This window comes from Nomascus leucogenys, chromosome 4, assembly GCF_006542625.1.
Source record: "Nomascus leucogenys isolate Asia chromosome 4, Asia_NLE_v1, whole genome shotgun sequence".
Classification (NCBI taxonomy): Eukaryota; Metazoa; Chordata; class Mammalia; order Primates; family Hylobatidae; genus Nomascus; species Nomascus leucogenys.
Window position 1 is genome coordinate 85279001 of NC_044384.1, and position 15906 is coordinate 85294906.

General features: G+C 60.4%; 1 protein-coding gene across 2 annotated transcripts; it reads left to right on the forward strand.

The window, feature by feature from the left end:
- Nucleotides 1-505: 505 nt before the first annotated feature.
- On the forward strand, nucleotides 506-13317 carry SIPA1 (signal-induced proliferation-associated 1). 2 transcript variants are annotated; one of them, XM_030811212.1, is made up of 16 exons: nucleotides 506-591; nucleotides 3247-4016; nucleotides 4665-4792; nucleotides 4878-5054; nucleotides 7353-7527; nucleotides 8245-8348; nucleotides 8610-8767; nucleotides 8845-9454; nucleotides 9773-10047; nucleotides 11657-11875; nucleotides 11956-12067; nucleotides 12152-12260; nucleotides 12345-12446; nucleotides 12533-12587; nucleotides 12798-12876; nucleotides 12966-13317. In XM_030811212.1, exons 2-16 carry the CDS (start codon nucleotides 3338-3340, stop codon nucleotides 13110-13112), a joined length of 3129 nt encoding a protein of 1042 aa, XP_030667072.1. In that variant the 5' UTR covers nucleotides 506-591; nucleotides 3247-3337; the 3' UTR covers nucleotides 13113-13317. The 2 variants fall into 2 exon arrangements, with proteins under 2 accessions (XP_030667072.1, XP_030667073.1); XM_030811213.1 differs by lacking the exon at nucleotides 506-591 and having other exon boundaries at nucleotides 1802-4016.
- Nucleotides 13318-15906: the final 2589 nt, after the last annotated feature.

Genomic DNA, 15906 nt, shown 5'->3' on the forward strand with positions numbered 1-15906 from the left:
CCGCAGGGCTGCTCCCTTTTCAAGCCTTTATCTGAAGGGTATTGTCTGCCATTTCCCACCATATGGTCAAAGACTTCCAGGTCTGGTGGCTCCTACATTTATCAGGCTTGTCTTTGGCCAAAGCCTTTCTCTGGACCTCAGTTGCTCCAAGGCGTAAAGAGATGACACCTATCTAAGGTGTTTTTAGAATAAATGAGAGCGCGCTAGTGGAACAGTTGCCCAGTGCCCAGTGCTTACAAGTGCTCCATAAAATAGTGGCAGACACTTGAGCACCTGCTGTGTGCCGGCTGGGAGCTGGACGCTAGGTGGCCTCCGCTAGCCCTCCCGATTGGTCTGGAAGGCTGGCACAAGTTTCTCAGCAGAGGAAATGGCCTTAGAATCAGCACTGGTCGGTGCTCGCCGCCGCCAGGCCTGGAATTCCCGCTGGTGCGCTTCCCGCCGCGGACGGCTCCTGGCCGGCCCCGCCTCCCAGCATGGCCCCGCCTCCCAGCATAGCCCCGCCCCCAGGCGGAGCCGGCGCCGGGAGCGGTAGCGGGAGAGCGGCAGCGGGACCCCAGCGCGGGCGGCGGCGGCTGGGCGGGAGCCCCAGAGGTACTGGCGGGAGCAGGGGACGGGAGGCACTGCTGTCGGGCCCGACAGGGGAGAGGTGGCCTAGCCGTGGGCCCGGGTGATGTGTATGGGAGTGGGGTCCTCGCCACGTTCGCCGCCAGCACCCTCCCAACTTCCCTCCGGGCTCCAGCTCAGTCCCGAGTCAGTATGTCCAGCCCCCTGTCTCTGACCAGCCGTTCCTACTTTCTCTGTGTGACGGCTTAGCCTGGCCAGCCAGCCGGTGAGTGGAGGCGGCGGCTCCTGACTCCTGGTGGCGGCGCTGTGACCCCCTCCCCCTCAACACTGCAAGTGTGTGCGGGGCTCCCCCTTATTCTGAGGCTCCTCTTAGACGGCCTCCACCCCAGTCCCTGGCCTGGCCTGGGAGGAAACATCTGTCGCGCCCCCTGGCAGCCGAAATGGGGTCATGACCTCCAGATGTGCTGGGAAGTGGCCAGCTCCTCCTCCTGGGGCAGCCAGGCCTTCCGGATCTGTGGGGGCGGGGCCGGCCCTTTCCCCCCACCCCTAGTGACACAGGCCCAGAGGAATGTCCTGGCCTCAATGGACCCTGTGTGAAGCTTCAGGGTGGGGGGCAGAGCCCAAGAACACCCCTCAAGGCAGCGCCAGAGCCTGGCACTGGGCCACAGCAAGAGGCAGCACACAGGCTGGGTGCACACATGCACAGATCTCACTTCCAAGCGTGTAGAGCTCAGCCCACACCGAGCAGGGCTTGCACAGACCCCCTCCCTCATGCCCTCCTACTCCTTCACACACTATAGCCCATGCCCGAGCGCTGGATGTGCCCAGAGCTTGGCTCATGGAGCCAGGGGCTACACCCGTCACACACACAGATAGCTAGTGACACTCACCTCACTCTTCTCAGTCTCTCAGCAGCCTTGGGAGGGGACATAAATAGTTAAACCCATTTTTTTTTTTTTTTTTTTTTTTTTTTTTTTTTGAGACAGTCTCGCTCTGTCCTGCAGGCTGGAGTGCAGTGGTGCAATCTCGGCTCACTGCAACCTCTGCCTCCCAGGTTTAAGTGATTCTCCTGCCTCAGCCTCCTGAGTAGCTGGGACTACAGGTGCACACCACCACACCCGGCTAATTTTTATATTTTTAGTGGAGACAGGCTTTCACCATGTTGGCTAGGCTGGTCTTGAACTCCTGACCTCAGGTGATCCCCCCGCCTTGGCCTCCCAAAGTGCTGGGATTACAGGCCTGAGCCACCGCACCCGGCCAGTTAACCCCATTTTAGAGATGAGAAAACAGAGGCTCAAGGTCAGCATGGGAGTTTATTCAGGAGAAATCAAGGTAGAAGTCACCTGGGCTGGGGAGCCGACCCTTGCTTGGTTCTGGAAGCCCCAGACGAGGGGTGTGTGGAGCCCCTCCTCTATCCCCCTCCGGCCCAGCCTGCATGATGTCGCTGGATGCTGCATGAAGACCCACCATTAGATGCCTGTACCCCCAGTGGAGGTTCCCCAGCTCCCTGTCCTCACTGCCTACTCCATCCAGGGCTTGCCTGGGCGTGGCTTCCCTCAAGTTCTCACACCACCATTTGCACCTGCCTCTGGCGTCACATTTCCGCACTTAGCAGGTCCCTGGGGCTTTGGGTGTCTCAATCTTGCATCCTGTGAGACCTTGAACCTCAGCCCAACATCCACCCCCACAACACCTAAGCACACAGACAGCAGTGGGCAGGTGCAGCCCTGCTTAGGGCCTGGAGATGGACAGACCCAGGCTCACATCCTAGCTCTGACACGGAATTGCTTCAGGCAAGAGCGTCTCCTCTGGACCTCATCTGACCATCTGTCACATGGGGTTCAGACCTTCCTGTCTGCATCAGTGAGACCAGGTAGGCAGAGGTCCCTATGGGTCCCTGTCATTGTGACTCCTCTTGCCCCCAAGCCTGGGCACAGTAGCCTGCAAGAAGGTGAGCTGGCCTGTCCTTCAGGCCAGGGTGACTGGGGTCCCATGACAGCTGCTGTGACCCCAGCACCTTCCTCAGGATGTGGGGGCCTGGCAGAGGGCTGGGCCCACAGTTGGGGCTACTTCCTGTGCTGAAGGAAGTCCTCTTGCCATTCCTGCTGCCCTGCCGCTGCCCTCCTGGGAACCCATGTGTCCTTATGGTATTGAGGCCTTGAGGTCCAGGGCACTGAGATCAGACCTCTCTGGGTGATCAGCTCTCCAGGGACCCTGAAGGAAGTGGGAGGGACAGGGAGGAAGGTCTCTGGGGACAGGACGTCCTCCCTTTGTTAAGTGGGCAGGACCCAGCCACCAGTGGCCCCTGGGTTTCCCGTCCCAGCCAATACAAGTCATCTGTCCAGTTGGGCTAGGTCCTGGTGGGACCCTTACTCTGGGCCCAGGCCAAAGCTAAGGTGTGTGGGTGGCAATTGGGGGACCCTGGCAGCCCCAGGGCTGCCCAGGCTCCAGGACCCTCAGGACCAAGACCCAACAGCCCAGCCTCTAGCCCTGCCCAGCAAAGCTGGGGAGGGGGCTGGAAACCTCAGCCCTAGGCAGACAAGGAAGTGGCCTGGAAAGCGGAAGCAGCTTTGATGGTCTCGGATGGGGCCGGAAGCCAACACGGGTGGTGGAGGACCAGGCTGGGGGCCTGGGTTCCTGTTTTCTGCCCAGGCCCCTCTGAGCAGCCCCCTCCTCCTTCAGGGCAGGAACTGCTGCCGCAACCTCAGGCTGGGCACCAAACACCCGTGCCTGCCAATGCGGCCCAGCCCCCGGAGAGTCAGGCCCACAGAACATGCCCATGTGGGCCGGCGGTGTGGGGAGCCCTCGGCGGGGCATGGCCCCTGCATCCACGGATGACCTCTTTGCCCGCAAGCTGCGCCAGCCAGCAAGGCCCCCGCTGACACCGCACACCTTTGAGCCGAGGCCAGTCCGGGGCCCGCTCCTGCGCAGCGGCAGCGATGCAGGCGAGGCCAGGCCCCCTACGCCAGCCAGCCCCCGTGCCCGTGCCCACAGCCACGAAGAGGCCAGCCGCCCTGCAGCCACTTCCACCCGGCTCTTCACTGACCCGCTGGCATTGCTGGGGCTGCCAGCAGAGGAACCAGAGCCTGCCTTCCCGCCAGTGCTTGAGCCTCGATGGTTTGCCCACTATGACGTGCAAAGCCTGCTCTTTGATTGGGCTCCGAGGTCTCAGGGGACGGGGAGCCACTCAGAGGCCAGCTCTGGGACCCTGGCTTCAGCCGAGGACCAGGCTGCCAGCTCGGACCTGCTGCATGGGGCACCTGGCTTTGTGTGTGAGCTCGGGGGTGAAGGTGAGCTAGGCCTGGGTGGACCAGCATCCCCACCTGTGCCCCCTGCACTGCCCAACGCGGCCGTGTCCATCCTGGAGGAGCCACAGAACCGAACCTCGGCCTACAGCCTGGAGCACGCAGACCTGGGTGCTGGCTACTACCGCAAGTACTTCTATGGCAAAGGTGAGGAAAGGCAGTTCCAGGGAGGGGAGGAGGGGGGCTGAAGAAGAGGTCCCTGTCACCTGCAGTGCACACAGTAGGGCTCATGAACTGTCCATTTCCTGTAAAGTCCCTGGCCCTGGGAGGCCTCAAGAGCTGAGCTGGGGTCCTCCTGGACCCACTTTCAACCACCTTCTTAAGGCTAATCCCTGGCCCCTCACCCCAGCCAGGGCTGGTCTCTCTGCCTCCATACTGGTTCATCCTCCATCTGGTTCAAACTGCCAGGTTGGGGAGAGATTCCCTATGGGCTTTTCTGTGGGGTGAAAACTCAGGCCTCAAATCCCTGCATCCGTGAACCTTGTTCTCACCAGCACTGCGGAGAGAGGACTCCAGGACATAGACGGGAGAATGAGGGCGTGGTGGGCGGGGCCAAGGCAGGATTTAGGCCTGGGAGCCGGCCGCGTGGGTCTAGGTCTGGGTCTGGGTCCACCTCTGTGTCAGGGTTGAGATCAAGATATTGAGCTTGGGGCTACAGAGGGGCGGGACTTAGTCTAGGGTCAGCATTTGGTGGTGAGATGAAGCCTAGGGCGGGGCTTAGTGATGCGCGTGGTCGGGCGGGGGCGGGGCTGCCAGAGGGCGGGACCAATCGTTTTCTTCGGCGCGGTCCCCCAGAACACCAGAACTTCTTCGGGATGGACGAGTCGCTGGGCCCGGTGGCAGTGAGCCTGCGGCGGGAGGAGAAGGAAGGCAGCGGAGGGGGCACCCTGCACAGCTACCGCGTCATCGTGCGGACCACGCAGGTAGGCCGGGATCGCGGGATCAGGACGTGGGTTGCCTCCCCGACACCCTGTATGCATCCTGAGTGCCCTTACACCCCTTCCTCAGCTCCGGACCCTCCGTGGCACCATCTCGGAGGACGCGCTGCCGCCGGGGCCCCCACGGGGTCTGTCCCCAAGGAAACTTCTGGAGCACGTGGCGCCGCAGCTGAGCCCCAGCTGCCTGCGCCTGGGCTCAGCTTCACCCAAGGTACCACGGACGCTGCTCACACTGGATGAGCAAGTGGTGAGTGGCGGGCCGCGGAGCCCCCAGCCATACAGCTGGCCCCAGTCTGAACCCAGCCTGCCCAGCTCCCAAACCCCTAGCCTTGACCCTGATCCTGGGTTGGGTGGTGACCCCAGGAGAGCTGGCTTTTCAGAGAGAAGGCATCAGAGGTCATCTGGAGCCTTGCGTCTCAAAGTGAGCTCTGTAGGCCAGCAGTAGCCACATCATGTAGAAATGCAGATTCTGGGGCCCCACCCCAGACCATCTGAATCAGAGTCTGCACTTTATTTATTTTGAGATGGAGTCTCGCTTTGTCACCCAGGCTGGAGTGCAATGGTGCAATCTCAGCTCACTGCAACCTCTGCTTTCTGGGTTCAAGCGATTCTCCTGCCTCAGCCTCCTGAGTAGCTGGGATTACAGGTGCGTGCCACCACGCCCAGCTAATTTTTGTATTTGTGGTAGAGACGGGGTTTTACCATGTTGGCCACGCTGGTTTCGAACTCCTGACCTTGTGATCTGCCCACCTCGGCCTCCCAAAGTGCTGGGATTGCAGGCATGAGCCACTGCACTCGGCCCAGAGTCTGCATTTTAAAAAGATCTTTGCAGCCCTGGACGCCCTGGTCTGACTCACCCCACTGGTCCTGCAGTTCCCGCACAATTCCTGGCCAATTTCCCCCACAGCCCCTGCTGGGTTTCCTCTAAGGTGGTGCTCACAGCTTCCTGGAGGCTTCTTCCATCCCCCACTCCATGCTGAAAGCTGCCCATTGGCTGAGTCTCCTCCTCTGTATCATTCAACCCATCAGTCATTCAACAAACATTTCTTAGACCTTCTTGGTGCCAGACCTCAGACTGGATGCTGGGGACAGGTCTAGACCAGGTGCTTCACTTGAGTAGCTCACAGCTGGGTGGGAGAAAGAGACCCACAGAGAACTGCTGAAATACAGGAGCAGTATAACACTGAAAGGGGAATGCTGAGGGCTCCCTGGGCCACAAGGGTAGTGATGAGAGCCCTTCCTTGGCCAGGGTTTTCCAGCATGGAGAACACAAAAAGGGCTCAAGCCCAGATAAGCAGGTGTTTTCCGGTCAAAACGAATAACTTGTGCAAAGGCTTGGAGAATGAGAGCATGGCACATTAGGCAGTCAGTTCAGCGTGGCTGGGGTTGGGATTGTGGGGAGGGGCTGGGGAGAAGCTTGCATTTGTTCCCGTGGGCACTGGGGAGCCATGGAGGGATACAGTGCAGATCTGAGAGGGGCAGCTCTCTGGCTGCAGCATGGGCACTAGACTGTATGGGGCAGGGATGCCAGGCTGAAGCCTGTTGCAGTTGCCCAGGCTAGACACAGTGGTAGCGATAGTGGAGGTGAAGAGGAGGTGACAGTCCAGGAGGGACTGGGTAGTCATGTGGCTGACTGGAAGGGGTGAAGCGCTAGGATTCCCCAGCTTCTTGGCCCCCAGAAATGGTGCCTTTAAGGAGGAGGAGCAGGGTGGGGGAGTCACAGCAAGGTGAGACATTAGGCAGCTGGAGAAAAAGGCCTGGGGTTTGGTAGGCTGGTGTGAATGGGAGGCAGAGATAGGGGTGTCATCCTTGCTGCAGCCAGGGAGGGGGAGGAGCATGGGTGGAGAAGAGGCCCCGGCAGAAGAGGGCGGGCTCCCTGGGGCCCTAGGCAAGGTGAGTTTCCAGCTATCCCCAGTGCCACCTGTGGCTGAGAGGGTGCCAAGATGAGGCCACATCTGGGGGCCACATGGGGAGTGGGGGGTGCAAGGGGTTGGGAGGAATGAAATCGAAGTGGGGACTGTGAGTGCAGACAAGTTTAGTTGTGGAAAAGGGAAGTGACCACTGGAGGGGAGCCTGTGCTGTTTGGAGGAGTTCAGAGCACCTTGAGCTGGGCACGGTTATCTAGTTATCTGCAGAGGGAAGAGCCGGGAATAGAGGGCGCGGAAACGGGAGCATGGTGGAGAGGTGATGCCTGGTTCAAGGCCTGCAGGGGCTGGGGTGGGGGTGCCTTGGATTCAAGGGTGGAGAGGACAGTCCAGCCTTGAGATAAGGAGGATGATAATGTGTATGTTTATTGGAAGGGTCCTTTCTGTGAATCACCTTCTCTACTGCCACATGGGAACCAGCCTCCTCCCATCCCTTCCTACCTGTGCCCTCCCAAGCACGAGGAGCACAACAGACTGTACTCACCTGACAGGCAAGGACACAAGTGGCTCAGAGAGGGCTGGTGCTCAGCCCCCAGGCCAGCGTCCCATCCATTCCCTAAGAGCTGGTGGGGTGGGGCTGCAGGGGACTGAGACATATGCCTTCTGTCTCCCACCCACAGCTGAGCTTCCAGCGCAAGGTGGGCATCCTGTACTGCCGGGCGGGCCAGGGCTCGGAGGAGGAGATGTACAACAACCAGGAGGCGGGACCGGCCTTCATGCAGTTTCTCACCTTGTTGGGCGATGTGGTGCGGCTCAAAGGCTTTGAGAGTTACCGGGCCCAGCTAGACACCAAAAGTGAGGCCCAGGGGCAGGGGGGGTGGGAGCAGATCTGTGCTGAAGGGGTGAGCACGAATTGCCTTGTCACTCCTTTGTCCTTACAATCCTGGGGCTGGGGACTGGAGAGGTCTTTGGGTGAGCTAAGGATCTGAGTCAGGGCTATGAGGGCCAAGCTATGGGCTGAAAAGAGGGGCTGGGACTGTCCCTCAAGGCCCAAGTACCCTACTGCCTGAGCTGGGGCTAAAGTGGTTTGGGGGCACTACCCCTCCACCAAACACATTCCAGCAGCTCAGCCTCATGGAAGAGAGGTGCCCCTGCCTCCCTGGTGGAAGGGGCCCCAGGACCCCGGGAGATGTTGTACTGAGCACCCCCTGCCTGCCTTTCACTTTCCCAGCATGCCACACATGCTTGGGCCTGGAGTGACACCTGTCCTCCTAGGACACCTGACCCTGGCCTCCCTCTGAGACCACTTCTCATTTCTGTCTTCATTCTATTTCAACTCCCATCCTGACCCCTCTTCACTCTGGCGTGGGGCTGCAGCCTGTGGAGGGAGGGGAGAAGGGGCACCCAGGGCTGAGGCCCTTGGATCTCACTGGGCATTGGTTGGTGGCATGACTGGTTGTCCACCTGCTGTTTAGGGCACAGAGGCTCCTGTGTGCAGACAGGAATGGCAAGTTCAAGCCACTCAGACTCCCCTTGTTTTCTCCTTCTGTGTCCCTAACACCCTGGCCACAGCGGATTCCACAGGCACGCACTCCCTCTACACCACGTACCAGGACCACGAGATCATGTTCCACGTGTCCACAATGCTGCCTTACACCCCTAATAACCAGCAGCAGGTGTGAGGGGGACCAGCGTGGGGGTGGGGCTTCTGGGAACCATGGAGGGCCCTGCATGGTCCATGACATTCGGGCTTTGGCCGGAGCTCTGTTGGCCCCAACAATCCGCCCCTCTAGTAGCCCTTTCCCAAGGACAAACACCCTAGGTCTTCACCAGGGGCAGTGGGGGAGCCATTGGTGCCTTGGCTTTCTCCTGCCTGAATGAGGAGGGGTTTGGGGCACAGAAGGCCTCATCACGAGCCCCTACTATCCAACCCCTAGCTCCTGCGGAAGCGCCACATTGGCAACGACATTGTGACCATCGTGTTCCAGGAGCCTGGCAGCAAGCCCTTCTGCCCCACCACCATCCGCTCGCACTTCCAGCACGTGTTCCTAGTGGTGCGGGCACATGCACCCTGCACGCCACACACCTCCTACAGGTGGGCACCGGAGTGGTCACAGGTCTCCCGTGGGCATGGAGTCCTGCCGCCCCTCACTACCACCTCCCTCCCCACAGGGTGGCCGTGAGCCGCACCCAGGACACCCCGGCCTTCGGGCCAGCTCTGCCTGCTGGCGGAGGCCCCTTCGCAGCCAACACCGACTTCCGGGCCTTCCTGCTGGCCAAGGCGCTGAATGGCGAGCAGGCGGCCGGCCACGCGCGCCAGTTCCACGCCATGGCCACGCGCACCCGCCAGCAGTACCTGCAAGACCTGGCCACCAACGAGGTGACCACCACGTCACTGGACTCGGCTTCACGCTTCGGCCTGCCCTCCCTGGGTGGGAGGCGCCGGGCGGCCCCTCGGGGCCCGGGCGCCGAGCTGCAGGCAGCGGGCTCACTGGTGTGGGGAGTGCGCGCGGCGCCCGGGGCGCGGGTCGCCGCCGGGGCTCAGGCGAGCGGCCCCGAAGGCGCCGAGGTGCCCTGCCTGCTGGGCATCTCGGCCGAGGCTCTGGTGCTGGTGGCGCCGCGCGACGGCCGCGTAGTGTTCAATTGCGCCTGTCGCGACGTGCTGGCCTGGACCTTCTCCGAGCAGCAGCTGGACCTGTACCACGGCCGCGGGGAGGCAATCACGCTGCGCTTCGATGGGTCCCCCGGCCAAGCCGTGGGCGAGGTGGTGGCGCGCCTGCAGGTGAGCCTGAGCGGGAAACTGGGGCCCCTGCGCGCGGCGGGGCGGAGCCTGCTTTGGACCCATCCCTCCCGCCGCCTTTGTCCCCTACTCCTGCGGAAGGGAAAGTCGAGGAGGGCAGAGCCAGCCCCGGGGCTTGGCAAGGCCGGAACTGGTGCCCTCGGGTAAGCGACTTCTGGGCTTCATCCCTCGGGCGGTGGCACACTCGGCCCTCGGGGACTGTGGAACGTTCCGTGTGGCCTGGTAGGCAGTCCAGGGGGCGGGCGCTGGGGCGGCCCCACCTCCCGGCAGCCCCGCCCACTCGTCCTGCCCCGCCCGCAGCTGGTGAGCCGTGGCTGCGAGACCCGCGAGCTGGCGCTGCCCCGCGACGGTCAAGGCCGCCTGGGCTTCGAGGTGGACGCCGAGGGCTTCGTCACGCACGTGGAGCGCTTCACGTTCGCCGAGACGGCGGGGCTGCGGCCCGGGGCGCGTCTGCTGCGCGTGTGCGGCCAGACGCTGCCCAGCCTCCGGCCCGAGGCCACTGTCCAGCTGCTGCGCTCGGCGCCCAAGGTCTGCGTCACCGTCCTGCCCCCCGACGAGAGCGGCCGGCCTCGCAGGTCAGGGTGCCGGGGACGCGGGGAGGTGGGAGGGCCGGCAGTTGGCCACCACGCAGTCTGCGCCTCCCGGGTCGCCATCAGCAGTTTCAGGAACCCAGTGTGGATACCTTTCCTTCTGGAAAGAATCCCCCGTCTCTTAGCCCGTCTGAGCCTGTCTCTCCCTGTCTCTGTCTCTGTCTCTCCTTCCTTCCTTCCTCTCTCGCTCTCTTTTTTTTTTTTTTGAGGCGAAGTTTCGCTCTTGTTGCGCAGGCTGGAGTGCAATGGCGTGATCTCGGCTTACTGCAACCTCCGCCTCCCGGGTTTCAAGCAGTTCTCCTGCCTCAGCCTCCCTTGTAGCTGGGATTACAGGCATGCACCACCACGGCCAGCTAATTTTTTGTAGTTTTAGTAGAGATGGGGTTTCACCATGTTGGCCAGGCTGGTCTCGAACTCCTGACCTCAGGTGATCCACCTGCCTCGCCCTCCCAAAGTTCTGGGATTACAGGCATGAGTCACCGTGCCCTGAACCTCTTTCTTCATACGTAGAATGGGACCAGTTAAGGGCGTTGCTCCCACTGCTTAAAAGATCAAATAGCAGCCCCCACTATCTTTTTTTTTTTTTTTTTTTTTTAAGTATTGACACCTGCCCTCCCACCACACACACTACACACTATTGATAACTTCCTGTGCTAAGCTAGGGGTAGGCAAACATTTTCTGTAAATGGCCAAATAATAAATATTTTGGGCTTTCTGGACCATCTGGTCTCTGCCGTAGCTACTCTGTCGTAGGTAAATGAATAAATAAATGTGCCTGTGTCTCGCTAAAACTTTACAGACACTGAAATTTGGATTTCATGAGATTTTCACTTATCATGAAATAATCTTTTTATTTTTCCACTAGTTAAAAATGTAGAATCCGAACCGGGCGCGGTGGCTCACGCTGGTAATCCCAGCACTTTGGGAGGCTGAGGTGGGTGGCTCACCTGAGGTCAGGAGTTCGAGACCAGCCTGGCCAACATGCTGAAACCTGTCTCTAGTAAAAATACAAAATTTAGCCGGGTGTGATGGCAGGCACCTGTAATCCCAGTTACTTGGGAGGCTGAGACAGGATAATAACTTGAACCCAGGAGGCGGAGGAGGTTGCCATGAGCTGTGTATCACGCCATTGCACTCCAGCCTGGGCAATAAGAGCAAAATTCCATCTCAAAAAAAAAAAGTAAAATCCATGCTTAGCTCGCAGTACAGAAACTGGCACATCTGCTTTAGAAAAGAAAAGGAAAAGGCACAGGCTGGATTTGGCTACAGATAGTAGTTTTGGGATTTAAGCAATTTACACGGGTTATTTAAACCCTCACAGCACACTATGAGAGGTTCATACTATTAACCCCATTTCACAGATGCAGAAACTTATGTTCAGGGTGATTTGCTTGGGATATACAGGGGCAGCACTGGAATTTGAACCATGGTCTGGAAAAATGGCCATTAACCAGGCAGACATTTTTCACTGTTGTCAGGAAGCTGGGGAGCTCTCCTGCTCCTGGAAGTGAGCCTGGCAGGGGCTGGGGGTGGGGCTGGTGATGCAGGACGCTGGGGACTGGGGAAGTCCTGCCTGACCCTTCCCCCCCCACAGGAGTTTTTCAGAGCTGTACACGCTGTCGCTGCAGGAGCCCAGCCGGCGGGGGGCCCCAGAGCCTGTGCAGGATGAGGTCCAGGGGGTGACCCTGCTGCCCACCACAAAGCAGCTGCTGCACCTGTGCCTGCAAGATGGTGGCAGTCCTCCAGGGCCTGGGGATCTGGCCGAGGAGAGGACTGAGTTCCTGCACAGCCAGAACTCGCTATCACCATGCAGGTGCACACTCTTGGCCTTCCCTCTCCTCCAGGCCTCTGGGAAAGCCGCTTCCCTTTCTGAGCCACCCCTGCTCTCTCCAGCTCCCTGTCGGATGAGGCCCCAGTCCTGCCCAACACCACCCCGGACCTCCTCCTGGCCACCACAGCCAAGCCATCAGTACCCAGTGCTGACAGTGAGACACCCCTGACCCAGGTGAGCAGAAACCAGGCTCTGGAGCCCAATGGCACAGTGGTGACAGTGGGCATCACTGAATCTGTATCCACTTCTGTGGCACAGGACAGGCCAGGCAGTCCCAGTGGCTCTGAGGACAAGGGCAACCCGGCCCCGGAGCTGAGGGCCTCCTTTCTGCCACGTACCTTGTCTCTGCGGAACTCCATCAGCAGGAGTGAGTCTGGACCCAGGAGAGCAGGGGAGGGGTCGGGGGGTGCTCCTGGGCTTCCCCAGCTCAGCCTGCTCCTTGTGCCTACAGTCATGTCAGAGGCGGGCAGTGGGACCCTGGAGGACGAGTGGCAGGCCATCTCGGAGATTGCCTCCACTTGCAACACCATTCTGGAGTCGCTGTCCCGAGAGGGTGAGGCCACCAGGGTGCTGCGGTAAGCCTGAGCAGTGCTCTTGCCCCCTTTCTGACCTGCCCACCTGATCCCTTTGTCCCCACAGGACAGCCCATCCCAGAGAGCGGAGACCCTAAGGGAACTCCAAAGTCTGATGCTGAGTAAGCTCCCCAACTCCCCACAGCCCCTTTACCTGCCCACATGACCCGCCCCCTTCGTGCCTGTCCGCTGGGGTGGAGCTCTGTCCTGGGCTCTGCTGCCACATATGCCTAGAAGACCAGCGGGGCCCCTCTCATTAGGTGGGGCTGGGAGTCAGCTGGTGCACTGCCCCCTGCCTTGGTCCTGCTGAGTCTTGACCCCTATGTCTTCAGGCCAGAGCCTGGGAACCTCTCAGAGAAGGTCTCTCACTTGGAGTCCATGCTCAGGAAGCTGCAGGAGGACCTGCAGAAGGTGAGGGGTGGGCTGGGCTTGGGGGGAGTCACAGCGCTGCCCCAGGAAAGGGGCTGGCGGCTCTGACTCCTGTCTCCCTGGCACCCCAGGAGAAGGCAGACAGGGCGGCCCTGGAGGAGGAGGTGCGAAGCCTGAGACACAACAACCGGCGGCTGCAGGCGGAGTCTGAGAGTGCAGCTACACGCCTGCTCCTGGCCTCCAAGCAGCTGGGCTCACCCACCGCCGACCTGGCCTGAGCCGTCTGGAACCACCTGGGCCCCTGAGGGCACCGTGGTCACACTGGGCCCTCCTCAGGAACTCTCCCTGCGCAGAGGCGCGTCTTAGCACTGCCCCCCTCCCTAGCCCCTTATTTGGTGGCGGAAGTGGCCTCCACCCCTTCCCTGTTTGTAAATATTCTGTGGAGAAAAGCGGACTTCAGGGAGTAAAAAAGCCACTGCCGTCTGTGTCTGAACATGTGTCCAAGACAGGGCAGGGCAAGGGGTTTTGCCTCCAGAGGCCCCAGCCAAATTCCTCGGACCAGTCAGGTCAGGCCCTGGGAACACTGGCTCAGAGATGGGCTGGCACTCACTGAGGGGGTCCCTGAGGCCAGGCCACTGCTTGGCTTCTCTCCCATAACGTTTATTCGGTTCTGCAGGGAAGCAGGTGGCCACACCCCACACCTACCCTGGCCATGCATCACAAGGCCCTGTGCCTCAGTGCAGGCCTCACTCTTCTCTCTGAAGCCACTGAGCCCCCAGGCCTTATCCTCTCTCTACCCACCTGGCCACTTCTTGCAGGGCCCAATTCCAGAGGCGGTGGCATCTCCGCCTCAGTTGACTGGGGCTGTTTCTATGTCCTGGAGGAAATGAGCCCTTTACCCACTTCTCTCCTCACCAGTCTATGGTCCTCTCTGTTCCTCATGAGGCCAGGCCTTTCCCCGAAGTGGCATCATCAAGTCCAAACTTGGGACTTTGTCTAAATCCTTTGTTTTCTGGACCTGAGGCCCAGACAGGACAGACTTGCCCAGCATCTCATGCCTATTCCAGTCCCTTCCCTAGGCTGGCTGAAGCTCCATGGTGAGACCTAGGCCCTGGGTCTGTTAACTTAGGTGCTGGCAAGATGAGCTAGGCTCGGAGAAACAGAGCATCTGAGGATCAGGAAGGCTTCACAGAGGAGGTAATATGAGGGCTGAGTTTTGAAGGTTGGGTAGGAGTTCACCAGGCAGAGACGTCAGAGGTATCCTGGTAGGACCAGTCTGGCTGAGGCCCGCTGGACTAGAGCCAAGGCACACATAGGAACCCAGCGTCAAAGAAGCCGGATCAGAAAGGGTTGTGAAGGTGCACTAGGGATCCTGAGTTGGCAGTTCCCAAGACTGCCAGTTTTTCCTGGTTGTGGACTAGTGTGGAAGGCTCTGGTCAGTGAGGGTGTGTCTGCAGAAAACTTGGATCCTGTCATGTGGTTGATGTTTGAAGGGAGATTGATGGGGGTGAGATCTAGATGTCAGAGCTCTTTGGCTGCAGGGAGGCGGCTGTAGCCGCAGTCCAGTGGGAGGTCTAGTGGTGACTTAAACTCAGTGATAGCGGTGACAGTGGGGAGAAGTGGGCAGATTTTCCAGGACCTTGTGGAAAGACTGGACGCAAGTTACTAAGGGAAGAGGCGGCATCTGCGGTAGTGGCCAGGTTTCTGGCTGGAGCCCTTGAAAGGTGGCAGGGCCAGGGCTGACAGGGAAAAGGAGAGGCAGGCTGGGGATGGCTGAGGTCATTTGGAACAGGGTGAGTTTGAGAGGCTCGAGGACATCAGAGTGGAGATGTCCAGGGGCTGGCGCGCAGGGGAGAGAGGTCTGGGTTGGATACGAGGACTTGGAGCTGCTGAGCCATGAGCATGATGGGGTCATTCACGAATGAGAGAAGAACCAGGAGAGGTCTTCCGTGGGTCACGGGAGGTCGCGGGAGCGAGAAAGCCAAGACGAGGGAGGCGCAGCCTGGGCTGCAGGGCCTTGGCTCCCTGGTTTCCCTCTGGGCCTCCGGTCGCGGACCTCCGGTCGGGGTCCCTGCGCAGCGCAGCCGTCGGCTTCCTCAGCGTTAGGAGCCTTCTCACCCCGCCCGCTTCCTCCCCGGCCCCGCCTCCCAGGCGCTCCCCGGCAGCTTCGCCTGGGTCCTGACCGGGCCACCGCGAGCCCGGGCTCCGCCCCTCGCGTGGGAGTTCCGCCGAGGCCCGCCCTCGCTCCAAGCCCCGCCCCTGGCCGTCCCCCGGAGCCAGAGCCCCGAGGAAAGCTCCACTTCCTCGACGGAGTCGGCCTGCTGTCTCGCAGGCGCCGCCCATCGCAGCCTGCACCCAGGGCCTTTTGTGTTCCTAGGAGACTCGCTGAATTTGGGGACGCCTCCCGCTGACGATAACTCCTTTTCTCCTGCTATTGTCCTCCCGCGACCGTGCGAAACCCAAAGACGCCATCGGCCTGGGCTGGGATTTCCCCCAGACGCGGGACCCGGCCTCCGGTTGCTGAGTGCTCCTTGTGCGCCTGAGCACTCGAGAAGGGGGCCTACGCCGGCCAGCGCTTTTTGCTGCTGCGCTTGCGCTGGGGCAAAGCGGAAGTACGTCCAGCTGTAGCCCTGTGGACTGCGGCTCGGCCTTTGTTTTGGCTTCCTGAGGCTGTGGATTGAAGATTTCACCATTCCTCCCAGAACAGAGTATCAAAGCATCGGTGGGCAGGGTAGATCTTTACCTGGCACTACACATTCCCTAAGAGAAGCACACACTCCCTGGGCCGCCCAAGGAATTAAGCCCACATTTCCTGGCCCCATCATATCTTTCGAACATCGTTTCTCTTTACCTCTGACGCTGAGTCCCTCTTCGAGATCCACTCTCAGCTGATCTAAGACCTGGAGCTAATGGGGCCTCTTGGAAGACTCCTGAAACTCCTCCATCTCCACAGCCAGCGGGCTCTACTAGGCTCAGTGTGCTAGGACTCTTGCCTTAGCTGTCCGTTTTCATCCACTGGACGGTAACTCGGGGTTTCCGAGGGCATTCTCAGACTGCAAGCTCTCAGAGGAC

Bases quoted from the DNA above. Each gene is read 5' to 3' on its own strand.
- SIPA1 (XM_030811212.1), top strand. From the start codon at position 3,338: ATGCCCATGTGGGCCGGCGGTGTGGGGAGCCCTCGGCGGGGCATGGCC. The intron at 12,447-12,532 runs GTGAGGCCACCA...TTGTCCCCACAG, and splicing joins GGAGTCGCTGTCCCGAGAGG to GACAGCCCATCCCAGAGAGC. The intron at 12,877-12,965 runs GTGAGGGGTGGG...CTGGCACCCCAG, and splicing joins TGCAGGAGGACCTGCAGAAG to GAGAAGGCAGACAGGGCGGC.